This window comes from Pelodiscus sinensis, chromosome 8 (genome assembly GCF_052426305.1).
Source record: "Pelodiscus sinensis isolate ZL-2025 chromosome 8, ASM5242630v1, whole genome shotgun sequence".
NCBI classification, from domain to species: domain Eukaryota; kingdom Metazoa; phylum Chordata; order Testudines; family Trionychidae; genus Pelodiscus; species Pelodiscus sinensis.
The window spans coordinates 17,513,143-17,530,914 of NC_143059.1; the positions used below are offsets into that span (position 1 = coordinate 17,513,143).

Here is a 17,772-nt window from a genome sequence, read left to right on the forward strand (position 1 = left end):
GTATCCAACGTGCTAACCACTAGCCACATGTGGCTATTTGGCCAGTTGAATGTGGCTAATTCAGTATAGCAGTAGCCACTATAATGGTTACTGCTATAGAACTGGTTGGACACGACTACTGTAGGACCTTTTTTAGTTAATGATTATTATTAGCACTCACCACACATGGTATTCATAAGAGACTGATCAAAGATTTCCTTTATAGAAAACAATGAAGTAGTTAGCTTTTAGGTTTACTAATTCCCCCTTGAACTGGATTTAGAGCTCTGTGAGTTTAGCCCACTTTTTTAAGGCTTACTGTCCAATCTAGCTCATCTCATCTGACAAAGTGGGTTTTACCAATGAAAGCTCATGATACTTTATATATTTTTGTTATTCTCTCAGGTGCCACAGGACTACTCATTTTTGAAGGGAGTGAGTCATCTTTGAGACTCAACAGTTATTGTATAAAAGAGTAAAGACAAAATAAAATTAATCTAAAAACAAATTTGGGGTTTCACTGCTTGACTTACTGTACTCTGTTCCCGTCATCTGGGCGAGGATGCGGAAAGACTTGGACTGGAGATTGGCAGAACGACGAGTCCAGTCATCAATCTCATCCTCAGACTTGTTCTGAGTTTTAAGCACTGCTTGATACACTGGAGAGGCACTGTCTATGTGAGGATCTTTAACAGGAAGGCTACTGCAATGCAGAAAAGGGTGCATTATAAAAGAGCACATGCTGACTTTGCTTCCCTACCCTACCTCATATGGCAGTCTCTCTTCCAAAACAATCAACAAAAACTAAAACCATTGTTTTGGAAAAAATCATTTTCTTAAGATATAAACAAATTATAGTAAATCAAAACCATATGAATCAAGAACATTTCAGCTCACTCTGTCTTTACCATTACATATTCTTCATGCTAGAGCAGCCCCATCCATCAGATGAATTGGAGCAGCCACCGCAGGTCCCGTGCTTTTGGGGACCCCGCAGTGGTTGCCCCAGTTGTCCTATGGACAGTACAGACACAGAGGATTAAGGGGTCCTGGTACAGAGGGGGCAGTGGTCCTTCCCGTACAACCACATGAACAGTGAGCTCTGCTTCACGGCACTGCTTTCCGCTAATCTGTTGCACTTGGCTTCTCAGTGGTGACAGGAAATAGAGTGTCCTGCCCCAGGGTGCTTTGCTTTCCTCTGCCACAGGGAAGCAAATTACATCAGGCTGGGAGGGCAGTGGCAGGGTAGAGCAAGCTGCTCCAGCTCCCACTGCTCGTGTGGTGAGTGGTGTGTGCGGGTGGGAAAAGGTCTGTCCATGGCCCCAAGGCCAACACAGCCACACGATTATGGCAGTAATATATCAATATAGAGCAATAAAAGATGGCCAGCAAGTCAAGATTACTGAACTAGTTAAGTATTCTTACTCCTTTAATTTTGCATAGTGTGTGCCCAATGGTGTGGAGATAGATAACTGACCCTAGAGTATATTATTGCAGTTGTGGGAATGGACCATTTTAAAGGTTACACTGAAAAGAAGAAAACATATTCAATTTTAAAAAGTAAATTTATTATAGTTTTTTATTCTTTTCAGAGGTAGGCTGGTACCAAAACTCTTCAGACCATTAGAAAATCTGGATTCAAACTCGTGGCTCAGGCACTTCTCTAGTTATTTCATATTTCAGAGCTTCATTATTAAACTATATCAAGTGTTTTATGATCCTTTTGATGACCTTGCACAGATGGTATAGGGAGAACCATTTAGCTGTGCAAACTACCAGTGTTTATGAGATGCCCTATAACACCAATTGAGTAGATATGGTCATTTGCTAGTTTTTTTCCCCTTAAAAACTACTTTGGCATATTGTGTAGTTAAATTAAATATTAATAGAGCTGCAGATCATTGGCTCCAGAACTCTTCTATGTACAAGATTATTTTTGAAGAGAATGATGTGTTGAAACTACATTGTAACTTTATGATCTGTGCCGTAAAGTGCTTTGAAAGTGGCACGCTTGACATCATGAACATTGAGGAAAAAGCTATTTTAAAAATTAAGGGCCATATTATCCAGAGAGCTCCCTGCTATAAAGCTCAGGGAATCAGAGCAGCCTCCTGCTTTAAGGCCCAGGTAGTTGCTCAGACTTCCTGCTTGGTAAGATGCAATTCTCTAGAGTAAAAATGGAGATATAGTTTGACAAGGAGAGGAGTCAGGGAAAAGCTAAAATAACCAATATGACGCCGTGCAGCCAATATATAATTTGCCAGAGGAAAAAGTGTTGCCACTTATTGATGCTCTGAGCAGCAGCGGTTTACTATTGTCAGACGTTCTCCTTCAGCATAGCATAGTATAAGCCATATCAATGGATTTGCATCTGCAAATGACATGGGGAGGTGTGCGTTTCATGTCAGAATACAAGGAACTTAGAAACACTGTGAGTGTTTAAATATTCTATGGATCCCTATTCCATACAGCAGTGAGTCTAAAAAGCACTAGCATATGTATCATCTCTAAATGGGGTATTTGTACCTGTTCCTTCCTCCCCTGAGCATATGCTGCCTTCTGACTTTCCTGAGGCTCTGACAGGATGTTAGAAAGCATCACACGAAGTGTACATTTCCTATTCTTTTGCACTTGCACAAAAGGGGAACATTCTTTAATACTATGGACTAATTTTTCACTGTTGGACCATAAATTAGATTAAACCCATAAAACGGGCTTCTGCCAGAGACCCATGGTGAGATGGAACATATGCCCTTTTGGAAGAGTACAGAAACAGAATGAAGCTGCATTCTCACTTTCTGTATCTGCCTTTTGTCTTTCTCTAGTACCCATCATAGTGGTATCTAAGTCCTGACAGGTGTGGGAACACTGGGGCACTTGCAAAGGTAGCACTGATTCTGAGCTTCTCTCGGTAGTCTACACCAGCAGAATTTCTTTATGGTCCCAGCTGTAAACTAAAGCTGCCTCCTTCCCTCACCCCAACCCCTGGAGACCCTGAGGGAAGATAGGGGAGGGACAGCATCAAGCTCCCTTAACTGACTCTTACATAGAGAATGAAGGGAAGTATAAGTCACACCTTCCACTGAGGCACTAGTGAATCAAGTTTTCTATCAGAAACAGCCTAATGAAAAAATGTTGTAATGTGAATAGAAAAGAAAGAAATGAAGCCTACATTAGGGTCATGCAATTCCCACATCTCACTCCTCAAACTACTCTCCATGAGAAGCATGAAAAAATAACAACTAACATTTTCTCCATCATAGCAAATGATTTAGTAAAGGTTTTCAGTTAGGTAGTAAAATGTTCATGTTTCCAACTACACTTTATGGCTGTGTCTAGACTGGCCAGTTTTTCCGGAAAATCAGCCTCTTTTCCGGAAAAACTTGCCAGCTGTCTACTTTGGCCGCTTGAATTTCCGCAAAAGCACTGACTTCCTACTGTAAGAAATCAGTGCTTTTTTGCGGAAATACTATGCTGCTCCCGTTTGGGCAAAAGTCCCTTTAGAGCAAAACTTTTGCACAAAAGGGCCAGTGTAGACAGCTGAGATTTGTTTTGCGCAAAAAAGCCCCGATCGCGAAAATGGCGATCGGGGCTTTTTTGCACAAAAGCGCAACTAGATTGGCCACAGACGCTTTTCCACAAAAAGTGCTTTTGCGGAAAAGCGTCCGTGCCAATCTAGATGCTCTTTTCCACAAATGCTTTTAACGGAAAACTTTTCCGTTAAAAGCATTTCCGGAAAATCATGCCCGTCTAGATGTAGCCCATATATTCATTTTGTTATTGAATAGGCAGCATCTTTTCCTTTTTCACTATGGCTGCCTGTTATTGGCTAACAGTTGATTAACTTTATATCACCAGACTTAAATTTGGATTCTCCTGGAGCTTAAACACTGCTGTGTTTAATGGCAAATTTTACAACTGCAGACTGATGGATACCAGATAATGAACCAACTGGATGGATGGTACTGCTGACTTCAACCATCAAGCTATGTGTTACTGTGGTAGCATTAGCATTTGAGTCATGGACAGAGAGCCAGGTTCATTTTGCTAAATCCTCTACTTACACTGCTTTATTCTAGTATTATGATGGATTTACAAAAAAAATTGATTAAAACTGTAAAAATAGAAATGCCCAATAGCTCAGTTGTGTCTGTGCAGCTGTAGATTGGGCAGATATTTCAGAATGGCAATAAGTATCAAGGTATTAATATCTTTATCGCAGATAATAAAGACAGGAAATGGATTCTGGTGAATTAACCTTTCTTCACTGAATTAACCTCACTCAAAATCAAACTAGGTTATCTGGTTGAGCATAACATATTGGAACATTTCCATTTATGACTTGAATGCAACAAGCCTTTATCTTTCTTTGAATCACAATTATATCACAAACAAGTACAGCGATATAGGAGGCAGTAGGAATGGCAGTGCATAATCGAGAGCAACGCTGGCTATTAATGGGCCTTTCCAAAAACTTAGATGAGGTATCTGACTCTTCTAGAAAAATCTTTTGTTTAATTTCCATTATCAAGGTATCAGTCACTACTAGGCTCTTTATTCCTTTTTAAAGTTTATTGCCCTACAGTGTTTTTGTGCACACAAAACAATTTGCTCAAGTTGTTTAGGGCACCTTTGTTCACATTGTTAGGTGTGTCATGCATTCACAGCAGAATGAATTTGCACCAAAATAAGATCTATAGATAATCAAACCTCTCTCAATAAGGAGTACAGTGTCTGTGACTTTCTATTCTGTATATATTCTGGCTCAATAAATAGACCAGATACTTAAGTCTTAACTTAATTTTAACTCAGTTCTTACTTGGGTAACAGAAGGCTGAGTTAAAAAAGTAAGTGCTTCAGGATTTGGCTCAATGTAAAAATACAGTTAATTTCCATGAAGGCAGGTATTCAATCCATGTAAGTACTGAATGGATGGCATCTTAACTCCAATTAGTAACAAAAGCAATTACAGAAATTATCAAAGACTTCAGGAATTGTAAAGTAGCCATCCATGTTTGTTCTTTAGTAGAGAATGTTATTGCTGCTTACTTCAGTTTACACACTTTAAGGGTTAATTTCAGCTGCTGGTCTTAGTTGGGGACAACCTTGCTGAAGTCATTAACATTACATCTACCTGCATTTGGAATGAATTTGGTCAAAAATACTTACTGCAAAAGAGGTTTGGCTGAAATGTACATGAAACACCATGAGTATGTGAGCTCATGGGCACCAACTCTTGGTTCTTGGTTTATTATAATAAAGTACAGTACAAGAAGAATGATGAAAAAGGGCACACAGACAGGGCATCATCACTCTGCCTTCTTGGGGCACGTCTTTACAGCAGGGATAAAACTGAAATAAGCTATACAACTTGAGCTATGTCAATTGCGTAGCTTAAGTCAAAATAGCTTATTTCAGCTCTTGGTTCTGTCTACACAGCAGGAAGTGCAAGAAAGAACACTCTTCCTCCAGCTTCCCTTACTCCTCATAAAATGAGAAGTTGGAGTAAGAAGTTCTCCAGTTCAACATTATTTCAACATTATGTCAAAATAACTGCTTGTAGTGTAGATGCAGTCTTATGTTATTTCAGAATAATGTAAGTTATTCCAAAATAACACTGCTATGTAAACGTACCCTGATGTCCTGGCATGACAGTTTGAATAATTCCAGTGTAAATTGATTCAGTAACTTTGGATGATTTTCTTACTTAAAACAACATGGGCCTGATGCTGACCTTACTTATCCCAGCTTTAGCACCACTATCTGAAATGATTATTTCATAAACTGGCCCTAAACACTGGGATTTATATTTTTATTATTATTCATTGCAACACAATTGTACGTAGTGCTTCTAAGATTTCACATAATAAATCACTTGTTTTAATTCTCATGCTGAACGTACACATGTGAGATCTGAAGAGATCTTCTTACTCTTTTACATACATGGGGCCAGATTTTCTGCAGAGAATTGAATCTAAGGAGGACTAAAAGAGAATTTAGCTAACTATAAGACTACTGCTTGTACAGTTATTTTCATATTTAAAATCAAATGTTAAATCCAGGCTTGAGCAAGCTTCAACTCCACTATATTAAACTGGATTTCAGAACAGTCAACACATTACAGAAGGCACAAGCAGCACTCTGAAGAATCAAACCAATCATGTGATCAAATTAATTTAGTCCAATCACTGGCCAGGCCTTTACCTTTGAGATGATTTGATCACAGAGAAGAGGTGAAGATGTAATGCTTAACTTTAAAAGCACAGCACATAATATACCTGGAGGAATCTAGCAGTCACTTAGTAAGAAATTAGGAAATTTAGAAAAATAAATCTGTGCCAACAGGCTGTAATAATGAGCAGAGCATATTTAAAGATCCAAGTCAGAGTTCTCTTTAGATAGAAGCACCACTCTGAGCCGGATGAATATTAGACTATGGGGTTATCTATACATCATGGCAAATCACTCTACAGGAGTGTAATTTGTATAGCACCTAAATGTGCCGGGTAAGCCTGGCTGGACTTTTCTAATGGTATGTCTACACTGCAGTTAAAAAACACACAGCTGGCTTAAAAAGTACCTAGCTTATGTTAACATAGGACTGAAAGAGCCCTAGTGCAGCGTCCAGATTAGCTTTTAACTTTACATCACAGAGGAGGATTACTTCATGGGCATATATCTGAAGAGTAACAGTGAACTAAAACTGCCTGATATACAGAAATAAATGTCAGTAATTAAAATCCTTTAAAATGTAACATATAAAATGAAAAAATGAGAACAAAGCTTTTGCTGATATGTCCATTGATTTCTCTGATGATATGTCTTATGTAAAACAGAAAGGCTGACTCTTGTCTTTTATGTAGCTATGTTTATTTCCTTTTGTTTCTTTTCCAGTTAAACAGGTGTATCTACTTTTATTCTAGTGGTCATCATTTGGGCCTTCATCATTATGCAGACTACCCATTGCAGAATTCTCTAACATTAAAAAGTAAGTACATACTTTCCCCCTCTTACTAGAAAACATACTGAATCCCATCTCAATTTGAAATCAATGCAATTCTTTCACCTCATCTGGGATTTTCTGGAAGGGGCAGTCTCTGCTTTCTCAGAAGCATCTGGGACTAGCCTCATATAGGAGAGGCATGTTAAATCCAATAAGGCAAATTCTTTGTTTTGAACTTCATTTGACAGATCTCAAATGAAACTTTATAACCATGAGATCATCTAAATAGAAGTTTTAATGTTTTATTATTTGTATTGTATGTCTTTGTATATATAGTAACATGCCTCTAGAACCCAGCTGTTTGAAAGAAGTGAACTTTTTAAAAGAACACACACATACACTGCACTTCATTGCATTTGGATACTTGGAAATATGGATCTACTTACGCCAGTGGAGATTCACTGAGAGTCATATGGTCAAAACCCATCAAAAGGCATTGTGTAGGATCCATCATTAAGGAGAATTGGGATGTGCACAACAGAGTTATGTTAATATCAGAAATTAATGAAGAAAAGGATAGGATAAAGAGAAAAGAAAAGAAATGGTCAATAAAAGAGCAAAAGGGGATAAATAAAATGTTAGCACTTTGAATACGCTCACTAGTTATCACCTCAGTACAGACTATGTTAAAAGTATAGCACACATTTCTCCCTCCGATATCCATGAAAAGATGGGAAGTTTTCTATTCCAGACAGACAGATGTCTAAGTAGAGAAACATGGGGCCATGTGCATCATAGATCTAACTCCAATAAAAGCAGTGGAGTTACATCATAGATAATATTTCAGCAAATCCACAAGGAAATCAAATAATCCATCAACCAATCCATAATCCCAATCCTGCAAACTCTGGGTATTCTACACAGCAAAGTTATTTCAGGATACCAGAAATGTTCCAAAATAGCTACCCCACGACTTTTGAACATGTCAGCTATGTCAAAATATAGCTGATGCATTACTTTGCCATCCCTGTAAACCTCATTCTACAAGGAATAAGGGATGGCTCAAAATAGTGCTTTATTTTGGAATTTGGTGCTGGGTAGACAGCGCCAAATGACAAAATAAGCTATTTTGAAATAGACTCAAAGTAAGCTATGCAATTTGCATAGAGCAAATTGCGTATCTTATTTCAAGTTTCAGATGCTGTGTAGACGCACCCTATGTGGGCAGGCAGGTAGGTACCTATACAAATATACACTGAGTTCAATGCAAAACCACACTGGCATAATATTTAGGCCCTTAATTTGTTCTGGTTTGCACCGTGCATCCTCTCTCTTTAAAATCCATATTAGCAGTTGTCACAAAAGTCCTGCAGTATTTGGGGAGGGGGAAAATCAGGCCTTGGTTTGCCTCCCACTTAACCTGGCTTGAACACTGATTTAAATCCATCAGCAACAGTGAGGTTACTCTTCATTTACTCCAGCGTGAGAGAGAAGTGAAAAGGTTACAGATGAAAAGATGCTCATTAAGGCTTTGTCTACACCACAAGTTTATTGTAAAATAAGTTATTTAGAAATAATAACTCCCGAAATAACTATTTTGAAATAACGCATCCACACTACAAATGCCCATCGAAAAAGTGAAGATCTAAATTGAAATAGTGCATCCACATTCACTGGAGCTTGAATCGCATTTAAGCCCCCCCCCCCCCCCCCCCCCTCCCGGAAGCACACTGGGGAAGGCATCCGGACAGCAGTCACTTCCTGGAGCTGCTTCTTGAGGCTATCTGAGGCTTGTGCTTAAAGGGGTTCCCTTCTACGGCCATGTGTCAGTCTCTTCTCCACTGCCTACCTCCTTGAGGGACAGAAAACACCATGCTGGATGCTCTGGTTACCCTTGTGGATGCCACAGCACTTCCTCCATGGAGCCGGTCTTGCTGGAAAGCACTATGCAGACTGCAGGAGTATGATGACCAGCCTGGAATGAAGGAGCTCCTTACTCCAGCCTGGGTGTTCCTCATATACCACATTTCATCCCACGCTCCCCTGCACACTGTGCAATGCTTCTCCTGGTGTCGGGAGACCAGTACTGACTGGTGGGATGACCAGCAATGGCTCCAAAACTTCCGCATGTAGAAGGACATCTTCCTTGTTCTCTGTGAGTGGCTGACCACTGCTCTGTAGCAACGGGACACTTGGATGAGACCCGTTATTCCCCTCCAGAAGCATGTTGTCATTGCAGTTTGGAAGCTTGCCATGCTGGACAACTACCGCTCTGTGGGAAACCAGCTCGGCGTGGGAAGATTGACTGTTGGTGCCCTGGTGATGCAGGTTTGACTCTGCTGCTATTGTGACCTACTAAAATGGGGTTCCCTAGGGAAAGAGGGTCGTGGAATCTCCCTCCCTGGAAGTTTTTTAGTCCCGCCTTTGCAAAGCCCTGCTGGGGATGGGGTAGTTGGGATTGTTCCTGGTGTGGGAAGGGGCTTGGGGAACTCCCAAGGGCTCTGGCAACCCTGTGATTCTATCATTCTACAGGTGGTTGAAGGCCAATCAATGCCATCCTGCTGTGTAGGGTTGTCACCCTGGGCGATGTGGGTCTCATCGTTGCTGGCTTTGCTGCCATGGGCTTCCCCAACAGTGCCATTGATGGCACCCACATTCCCATCTGGGCACCCAACCACTGTGCCTCTGATTACATCAATATGAAGGGGTACTGTTCAATGGTGCTACAGGCCCTCATGGACCACCGGGACTGGTTCACCAACATTAACACTGGGTGGTTGGGGAAGGTGCACAACACCCACATCTTTGGGAACTCCAGCCTGTTCCAGAAGATGCACGCTGGTACATTTTTCCCTAACCGCACCATCAGGGTCGTGGATGTCAACATGCTTGTCTGCATTGTGAGCGAACAGACGACCCTTTGCTCCCAGCTTACACAGAACACCTGGACTCCATGAAGGTACAGTTTAACGCCAGGCCCAGCAGGTGTCGCATCATGGTGGAGGGCACCGTTAGCCTCTTCAAGGAGAGGTTCCAGTCTCTTCTCACCTGCCTGGACCTCAGCAACTGGAACATCTCCTAGGAGGTGATGGCCTGCTGTGTCCTGCACAACCTCTGTGAGAACAAGGGGGAGACGTTCCTGCCAGGGTGGAGGGCAGGCTGAGCAGCTTGCAAGGGCTTTTGAGCAGCCCCACACTGCTGCCATCCAGCAAGTCCATAAGGGGGAGAGTTTCAGACAAGGCCAGCTGTGACATTCTCCCCTGGGCCTCCGCATAAGGGGCTGCTGCATTGCCCCTGTGTGCCTTTCCTCCCCCAACCCTCCCTTCCCACCTTACTCTCTCCCCCGCAGACAAAATAAAAAAGACTTTGTTTGACACAATAAACTCTGTTATATTTATTTGGGGAATATACAACTGGGGAGGGACTGGTAAAAGAACCTGGAAGAGGAGAGGAGAAGGGAGAAAGGGGAGGAGAGGGCTCAGGGATGGGGCTCGGATTGGTGTCTGCCTTGGATGTGTTGGGATACCTCAACTGCCCGAGAGGTCCCACTGTCTTGTATGTGTAGCTCTCAGTGGCACCAGGGGAGGGCTAGGAGGAGAAGCCAATTGAGGGAGAGCAGGGGCCGGTATACATCATTGGTGTACACTGCACATATCACCTCATGCTGCTGGGACAGCTGCTTCCACATGGTGCGGGAAAGCTCCTGGTTAGCTTGGCACTCCTGGTGGTCCTCCTTGAAGTTCCTTTTCAAGGAACAGAGGCTCTTGAGGTGTTCCCTTGCCTGGTTGGCCTGGGTTTACCTCCACCTGCAACTCTTGCAGGGTCATGCTGATGGTGCTGGAGGAGATGAATGCGCCCCACGCTTGCAGCTGGTCCACCTGTGAAGACACGTGAGAAGGGCAGATATTCCAGGAGACAATGTGCATGAAGCTGAGCCCTAATTTCTGAGCCAACACCAAAGGTCATGGTTCAGGTGATGGCGATGTGTTTAGAGTAAGGCCATCTGTTACCTAGACAGCAGGCACTTTCCAGCAGGGGCATGGATGTCCAAGGAGAGCCTTGCTACCTCATGTCCCAGGGACTAGCCGGCATGGGAAGGTGCCGGCCAGGCTAGAAGTGTGGGGGAAAGGGGGAGGCGTGGCTCAGCTTCACTCTGCATCCTGCATACACCGGGTCCAGCACTGGTGGTGTCCTTCAGAAAGAGAACTTCTATCCCTGCCTGCTGGAGGGGGGAAGGTACTGGGGGAGTTGTGTGTGAGCAGCAGAGGCTATTTTCTGGACAGAGTGCTACTGGGGTCTCCTCCTCTTCTTCTCCCCAGCAGGATCCCCTGCAGGAGATCGGTGTTCTCCAACTCACTGCACTTGACTGGGAGCAGATGCTACCCCGAGAGTGTGGGCATGAACCTGTGCCACGTGCGGCACTGCTATTCATTTCTATGACCCCATCCTCCTTAGTGGTGTCTTGTCAAGAGAAGGTGTCCCACCATGGAATCTGGAGTAAGACAGGCCTGTCAAGGAACCTTGTGAGATGGAACAACCGGTTACTGTGTGGCAGCCTCATGCAGCTGTGTGCTCTGGATTGGTGTTCCATGTTCAGGCTGTTGTGTGATCCCCAAGCCAAGAAAATTGAGTGAGGATTGCGCAGCCCCTTACAGCCTGCCAGCTGCCCGTGTGTACATAGGGAAAGTAACAAAACTCACCTGATGTGCCTTCTCCAGCCTCATCCAAGCCTTGGGAGACATTCTGGGAGTGGGCACCGGCTCCAGGGTGATGACCACCTTCTGGATGGTGGGCACAGTGTCCAGGCTGGTCTGCTCCTCCTCTTTGTCCTGGTCCACAGCCCACGCCCTTCTGGTCAGAGTCCACAATGTGTGTGTGGGGGGGGGGGGGGGAGGGACGACCCCTCCCCCCAAGGATGCCATCCAGCTGCAGGTCTGGGGTGTCATTCCAGATTGGGAATTTTGTTCCCTGGCCTCAGTGTAGGCCAGGCTGGTGGCCATCCAGCCATAGATGTCGGCATCCCTGTACCTGGTGTGGAGATCCTGGAAATTCAACTCCTCACCCCAGACCTCTATGAGATCCAGAATCTCTACCCCAATCCATGCTGGGGCCCTCTTCTGCGCTTGGCCAGGCATGCTTGCAGCTTTAGGTTGCTAGGTGGGAGCATTGGGGGCTGCCATGGCAGCAGGGAAGGCTGTGCAGGGTCCTGCTGTGTGGCACTAGGTGAGCAGGGGCTGTTCAGTGCCACAGGCCCTTTCTCTTCTGCCTGTAGCTTTGAAGCCTGCAGGGGGAGGGAAACTACAGAGTTTTGAAGGGTGTGAACAGAATGGCCACCAGGGCAGTGGTGAGAAGCTCTGGAGTCCGATTATTTTGAAATAAGCACAACTGAGCATCCACAGTCACCCTATTTCAAAATAACAAGTTGAGCTTAAATATCTCTTCAACAGTGAAATATTCAAGCTCCTTTTTATCCTAAATTAGAGGTTTCAATTAGGCCGCATTTGTGTTAAATATAAATTCCCAAGATGGGTAACATAACATAGGGCTTCATTCTGAAAAAGAAATCAAACAATAACCCCTAATAAATGTGAAACCTTACATTCTTTTTACACTAATGACAAATGCTCCTCCATTTTCCATGCCTGCTATGCTATGTAATCAATGCAGTCATTAGACTGAAGGTATGGTTGTTATAATAGGCATCATTAAGATAATAGTTATCCATATTTCCAGCTCCGTGCACCTATTATCCAAGTGAAACATACAAAATTGCTTTCTCTTAGCATTCTGATAGCAATATTCTACTTGAGTAATATCAGTTCTTATGCTTTAGCAGCAATTTGTTTTTTGAGCTTGATAATAGATAATAAAAAAATTAAACAAAACCTAGGATCTGCTGTCAGTTACACCCATTGTAAAACCAGGAGAATTTTACTGCCTTCAGTGGAATTACTTAGAATTTACACCCAAATAGCTGAGATCACTATTCAAACAATAGATACTACCTTAACAACTAGCACATCGACTTAGAAGAAAGACACTGTTGCTGATTTAATTACTAATAATTTTTTACTCTCCATTTTTGTAACATCTTAACAGTTTAAAACATTCTCTCTATATATGTTGTTTGTATATCTGCCAGCCTCTAAATGCTGAAAAGTCAAGTTTATTTAGTTCTCATTCCATGTGTAGAACCCACAATCAGTGGGAAATGAATGGATATGCTAAGGGCAAAATATGTCCCTAGCGTTTTCTAACAATTTTTCTATTGGCCAAATATTCTCTTATCAAGGGCAACCATGGAACAGACTGAGAACTGTCAAAACAACTTTCCTTTTTTGCTTCAAGTACCATATATATAAAATGGCCTGATTCCACCACGATTACTCATGCTGAACAGTGCCTTAGTTTGGAAGTTGTCCCATTTACTTCAAAAGTCCTACTTTTGGAGTAAAGATCCTATGGAGTGTGACTAACAGTGGCAGAATCTGGCCTTAAGTGAAAAGCTCTCCAAATAATGAGGGCATTTAGAAACAGCTAGCTAGCAGGATTTGGTTTTTTTTCCATACCTCAGAATGCCTTCTGCTACCAATTTAAAATCATTTAGTTTTACAAACAAAAACCATGTACATGATACGTCTTCTAGTCATTAGAGTTCCCAAATCTAGGAAGAAGCACTAAAAAAAGATTTTTTCCATTTCTAAATACCCTTACTTTTATCTTATAACCTTTAAAAGAAATACTGATCTGTATTTTTCAGAGCAGTGCATAAAGATACTTCCTCCTATCCCCCCCTCCATATCCAAACAAACCAACTAGGAAAAAAAAGGACGAGAGGAAGGATTCACATGTCATGCAGAGAGATGCCGTTTTACACAAGAAGAAACCTTACCCAGCAAGTTCACCACCTTGGGCCTGCGCCTGCCCTGCAATGGCATCCATGATAGCATCCTGGGAGTACATGCTGATTGGGGTGTTATACTGGGCGTGAATTATAGTGGCCTTGCCACCTGGGCCTTTCACCTCAATGGGTTTGTGGGTAGACAGGGCAGAGTCCTTCAGGACATTGGGGTTGAAGCGTTCCACATATTCCGTGCTGGGGTTACGTGAGAGCGAAGTTTGGAGAAGGGTCAAGGAAAGAAGGAAAAGAAAATAAGAAGAAACAAGTGATAATTAAAAAAAGAAAAAAGCAGCAGTAGCAGAATTTGTGCATGTGCTTAAGACATCCCACCACAAAAGTATCTGTTCGGATTACTGGACAGAAAGAATACACAGCATAATGGATAACATTAACAAGAAGTGTGGTCATGGGTAGACTATAAAAATCGAGTTTTTGTGTTGGATTGTAGTTTTGTAAAGAGGACCCAAGTTGACACAGCTACCTGTCACAAAATAAAAACACCCAAAGAGCTCTCCATATATTACTTCATTATTTTTAGAAAGCTCTAAGGTACTAAAAAGTTTAATGAGTTGAAATAAATGTCTGCTTCTCTCCTATGCAAAGTTACATCTTATTCTACATGGATAATTCATCATGGTGATATTTAGCACTCATGCTTTTCATCTTCACAATCCTTCACAGGTATTAATAAATTTAATTCTTTCAGCACTTCTGTGAGGAAATGTGAAGGGTTCAAAAATATTTAATCACTCCAGATAAATATATTTCAGTGTCAGTCCTATGTCTACATCAGAGTCCACACAACAATTTCACTCTCTGTCCTGGGACAGTTGCCTATTGTGACCTCCATGCCAGTAAGGATTTTTGTACAGGGAAAATGAAGTACGGGCATTTAAGTGGCACACCCAGAATCATGGAGAGAATCAGTGTCAAAGACAGGATTTCAATGCCAGGGTTCTTCGCTACCAATTCTAAGCTTAGATCATTAGGTCATAGAAGGGAAGGTTACTCACCTGTGCAGTAACTAGAGTTCTTCAAGATGGTTGTCCCCATGGGTGCTCCATCTTTAGGTTCACCAGTGCAGCTGTGCCTCTGATCAGAGATTTGTGATAGGAGTGCCCGTGATTGGCTGCACGCACGGGGTGTTGGCATGAGAGATCTGAAGTGGCTAGTACACTAGCACTAGGGGAGGAAGGGTGGGTGGTGGAGCACCTACTGGGACAACCATCTTGAAAAACTCCAGTAACTGCACAGGTGAATAACCTTCCCTTCTTCCTCGAGAAGTTTCCCTTTAGGTGCTCCACCTTAGGCGATTACGACGCAGTAGTCGTGTTAGGAGGTGGAAGCTTCGGAGGGTGTGACTGTGAGTATTGATCAGCCAAATTTTGTTTCCGAATCTGCAGATGTCTGGATGGCATAATGCCCAGGTGGTGGCCTTGCAGATGTATTTTGTTGGAACACCTTGTAGGAACAGTTGTAGCTGACATGGCTCTTGTGGAGTGAGCTCTTACTTTGGACCGGAGCTCCTTTTGCACTAATGTATATGCTAAGTATATGCATCTAGATGTTTTGATATGAGTAACCCCTGTGACCTCTCTGAACATGAGACCAAGCGTCATGGAGTCTTGTAGAATGCTTGTGTGTGCTGTAAGTAGAAAGCAAGTGCCCTGCGGACATCCAAGGTATGGAGCACCACCTCCTTGTGGTCCTTATGCAGTTTCGGGCAGAAGACAGGTAGGTATATCGGGAGGAATTTGGGATGTGTTCTTAAGACTACTTTGTCTTTATGGAATATTGTGACTGTGGGATCCAACATGAGGGCTCCCAGCTTCCCCTATTCATCTTGCGAAGGTAATTTCAATGAGGAAGGCAACTATCATCGACAAAGGTAATAAGGAGCATGTGGCTAGCAGTTCGAATGGCTTGCCCATGAGTGTTTTTACCGCAAGATTTAGATCCCATGCTTGTGTTGGAGCTTTAAGTTGTGGAAACATATTTTGTAGACCTCATAGGAATCTTTTGACAGCTGGATGAGTAAAGACCGAGTGTGTTTGAAGTGGAGGATGGAGGGCAGAGTCAGAGGTGAGATGTACTCTTACAGAGCTCAGGGAGAGGCCTGCGTTGTGTAGGTCTAGTAGATACTGTAGTATCTGTGATATTTGCGTGGGGGCTGGCTCATAGTTGTGGGTTGAGCACCAGGATATGAAACGCTTCTATTTCTGTGTGTATGTTTTTCTCGTCGTAGATCTCCCTACCTTCAGGGAGTCCCTTATGCTACCTTCCTAACACAGGATCCAGGTCCATCCCTGGGGAAACTGGCGTTGGCCACGCAACCTCTGCTTGAGAGGGTGGAGAGGTAGGCAGGACTCGAACCCACTACTCACCACTAGGAATTTGTGAGGATGAGCTGCACGGGTTCCAGGAGGGTCTTCTCCATGGTGTTCAGCCAGATAACATCCATACTTGGTGTGTCGGGATGGTGTACCTGACTGTTGCATTGTGAGAGCAGAACTCGGACTAGTAGGAAGCAATGTGGCAGTCGAATGTTCATCTGCAAGAGGTATGGATACCACATTTGTCTGGGCCAGTTGGGGGCTATGAGGATTACTCTGGCCCTGTCCTGTTGATCTTGAGGATTACCTGTTGTATTAGTGGAAATGGGGGGAAAGCGTAGTACAGAGGTGCCTTCCACTGTATGCTGAAGGCATCCCCTAGGGAGTAAGGCTTATGCCCACTCTGGAGCAATAGGGTGAGCAATGGGCATTGCTGCATGCACGAATAAATCCACTGTTAGGAACCCCAACTTCCTGAAGAGGAAAGTCAACATTGATGGGTTTATTTCCTATTCGTGTTTTTGTGGGAATAGTCTGCTTACGTTGCCTGCTAGTATACTGTCCTTGCTTGGGAGGTAAGTTGCAACCAGGAGTATCTTCTGGAGGATGCACCATTCCCATAAGTGGACCACCTCTTTGCAGAGTTGATATGACCTGGCCCCTTCCTGCTGGTTGATATAATACATTGTAGTGACATTGTTCATAAGAATTTAACCTGTTTTGTTCTGGATCAGGTGGAGAAAGGGTGTACATGCATTTTGTTCTGCCCTGAGTTCAAGTAGGTTAATGTGTTGCCTGGTGTCCATTGAGCCTGTGGCACTCGATGGTCCAGGTATGCACCTCAGCCCAGTTGTGAAGCATCTGTAGTAATCGTTACTGATGGTGGGTGTGACAGGGCACCTGCCCTGCACTGGCCCTTTAAGACCATGACTCAGTCCCTGAGCCAGGGATGGGAACAGAGAGGCCAGCTGAAGCTGTTAGGCTAGTGAGAGCCCAGCTGTCAGCTATACAGAGAAGCCCGGGTGGCTGTTAGGCTAGTGAGAGCCCAGCTGTCAGCTATACAGAGAAGCCCGGGTGGCTTAGAGAGCCCAGCTGAAGCCGTTAGGGCGAGTGAGAGCCCAGCTGACAACTATAAATAGAGAAGCACAGTTTGCTTAGAGGGGGAGTTGTTGGAGGGCTGACTGCGGAGAAAGCAGGAGCTCCTAGGAGGGAGACAAGCTGGGGATAGCCAGCAAGGGCTGGGAAAGGGCCCGCCAAGACTCCTCCTGGCTAGGGGCTGGAGACAAAACCCTGGTTTGGAGGCGGTTCATGATGCCGACTGGGTAAGCAGGGCAGTTGAGACAACCCCGTTGCCAATGATGAGCAACCCATATGGACTGTAACTTGCCCTGAGAGGGGCTAGATGAGGACAGTCAGGGGGCACTGAGGCATGGTGGGGGCTTGCACCCTGACAGATGGTGGAGAACGTGAGTACTGTAATCCCACCCTGAGGTGAAAAGGGGCTATTGTGAGCAAATGGTGGCGGGTAGGCCACAGGACTAGAACAGGGGAGTCGGGGGAAAAAAAAAAGAATAAGTATTGGAGAGCCTGGGAGGCCCTACAGGCTCGGCTGTGGG

General features: G+C 43.7%; 1 protein-coding gene across 2 annotated transcripts in view; it reads right to left on the minus strand.

Moving 5' to 3' along the window:
- Window positions 1-17,772, minus strand: part of LDB3 (LIM domain binding 3) — a 239,403-nt gene that overhangs the window by 100,920 nt on the left and 120,711 nt on the right. For both annotated transcript variants that reach the window (XM_089780066.1, XM_014578704.4), the window contains exons 6-8: window positions 13,815-14,018; window positions 7,369-7,383; window positions 513-682 (exon numbers count right to left, since the gene is read on the minus strand). In XM_089780066.1, the coding sequence (XP_089636192.1) occupies window positions 513-682; window positions 7,369-7,383; window positions 13,815-14,018 (389 nt within the window). The remainder of the gene's footprint in view (window positions 1-512; window positions 683-7,368; window positions 7,384-13,814; window positions 14,019-17,772) is intronic.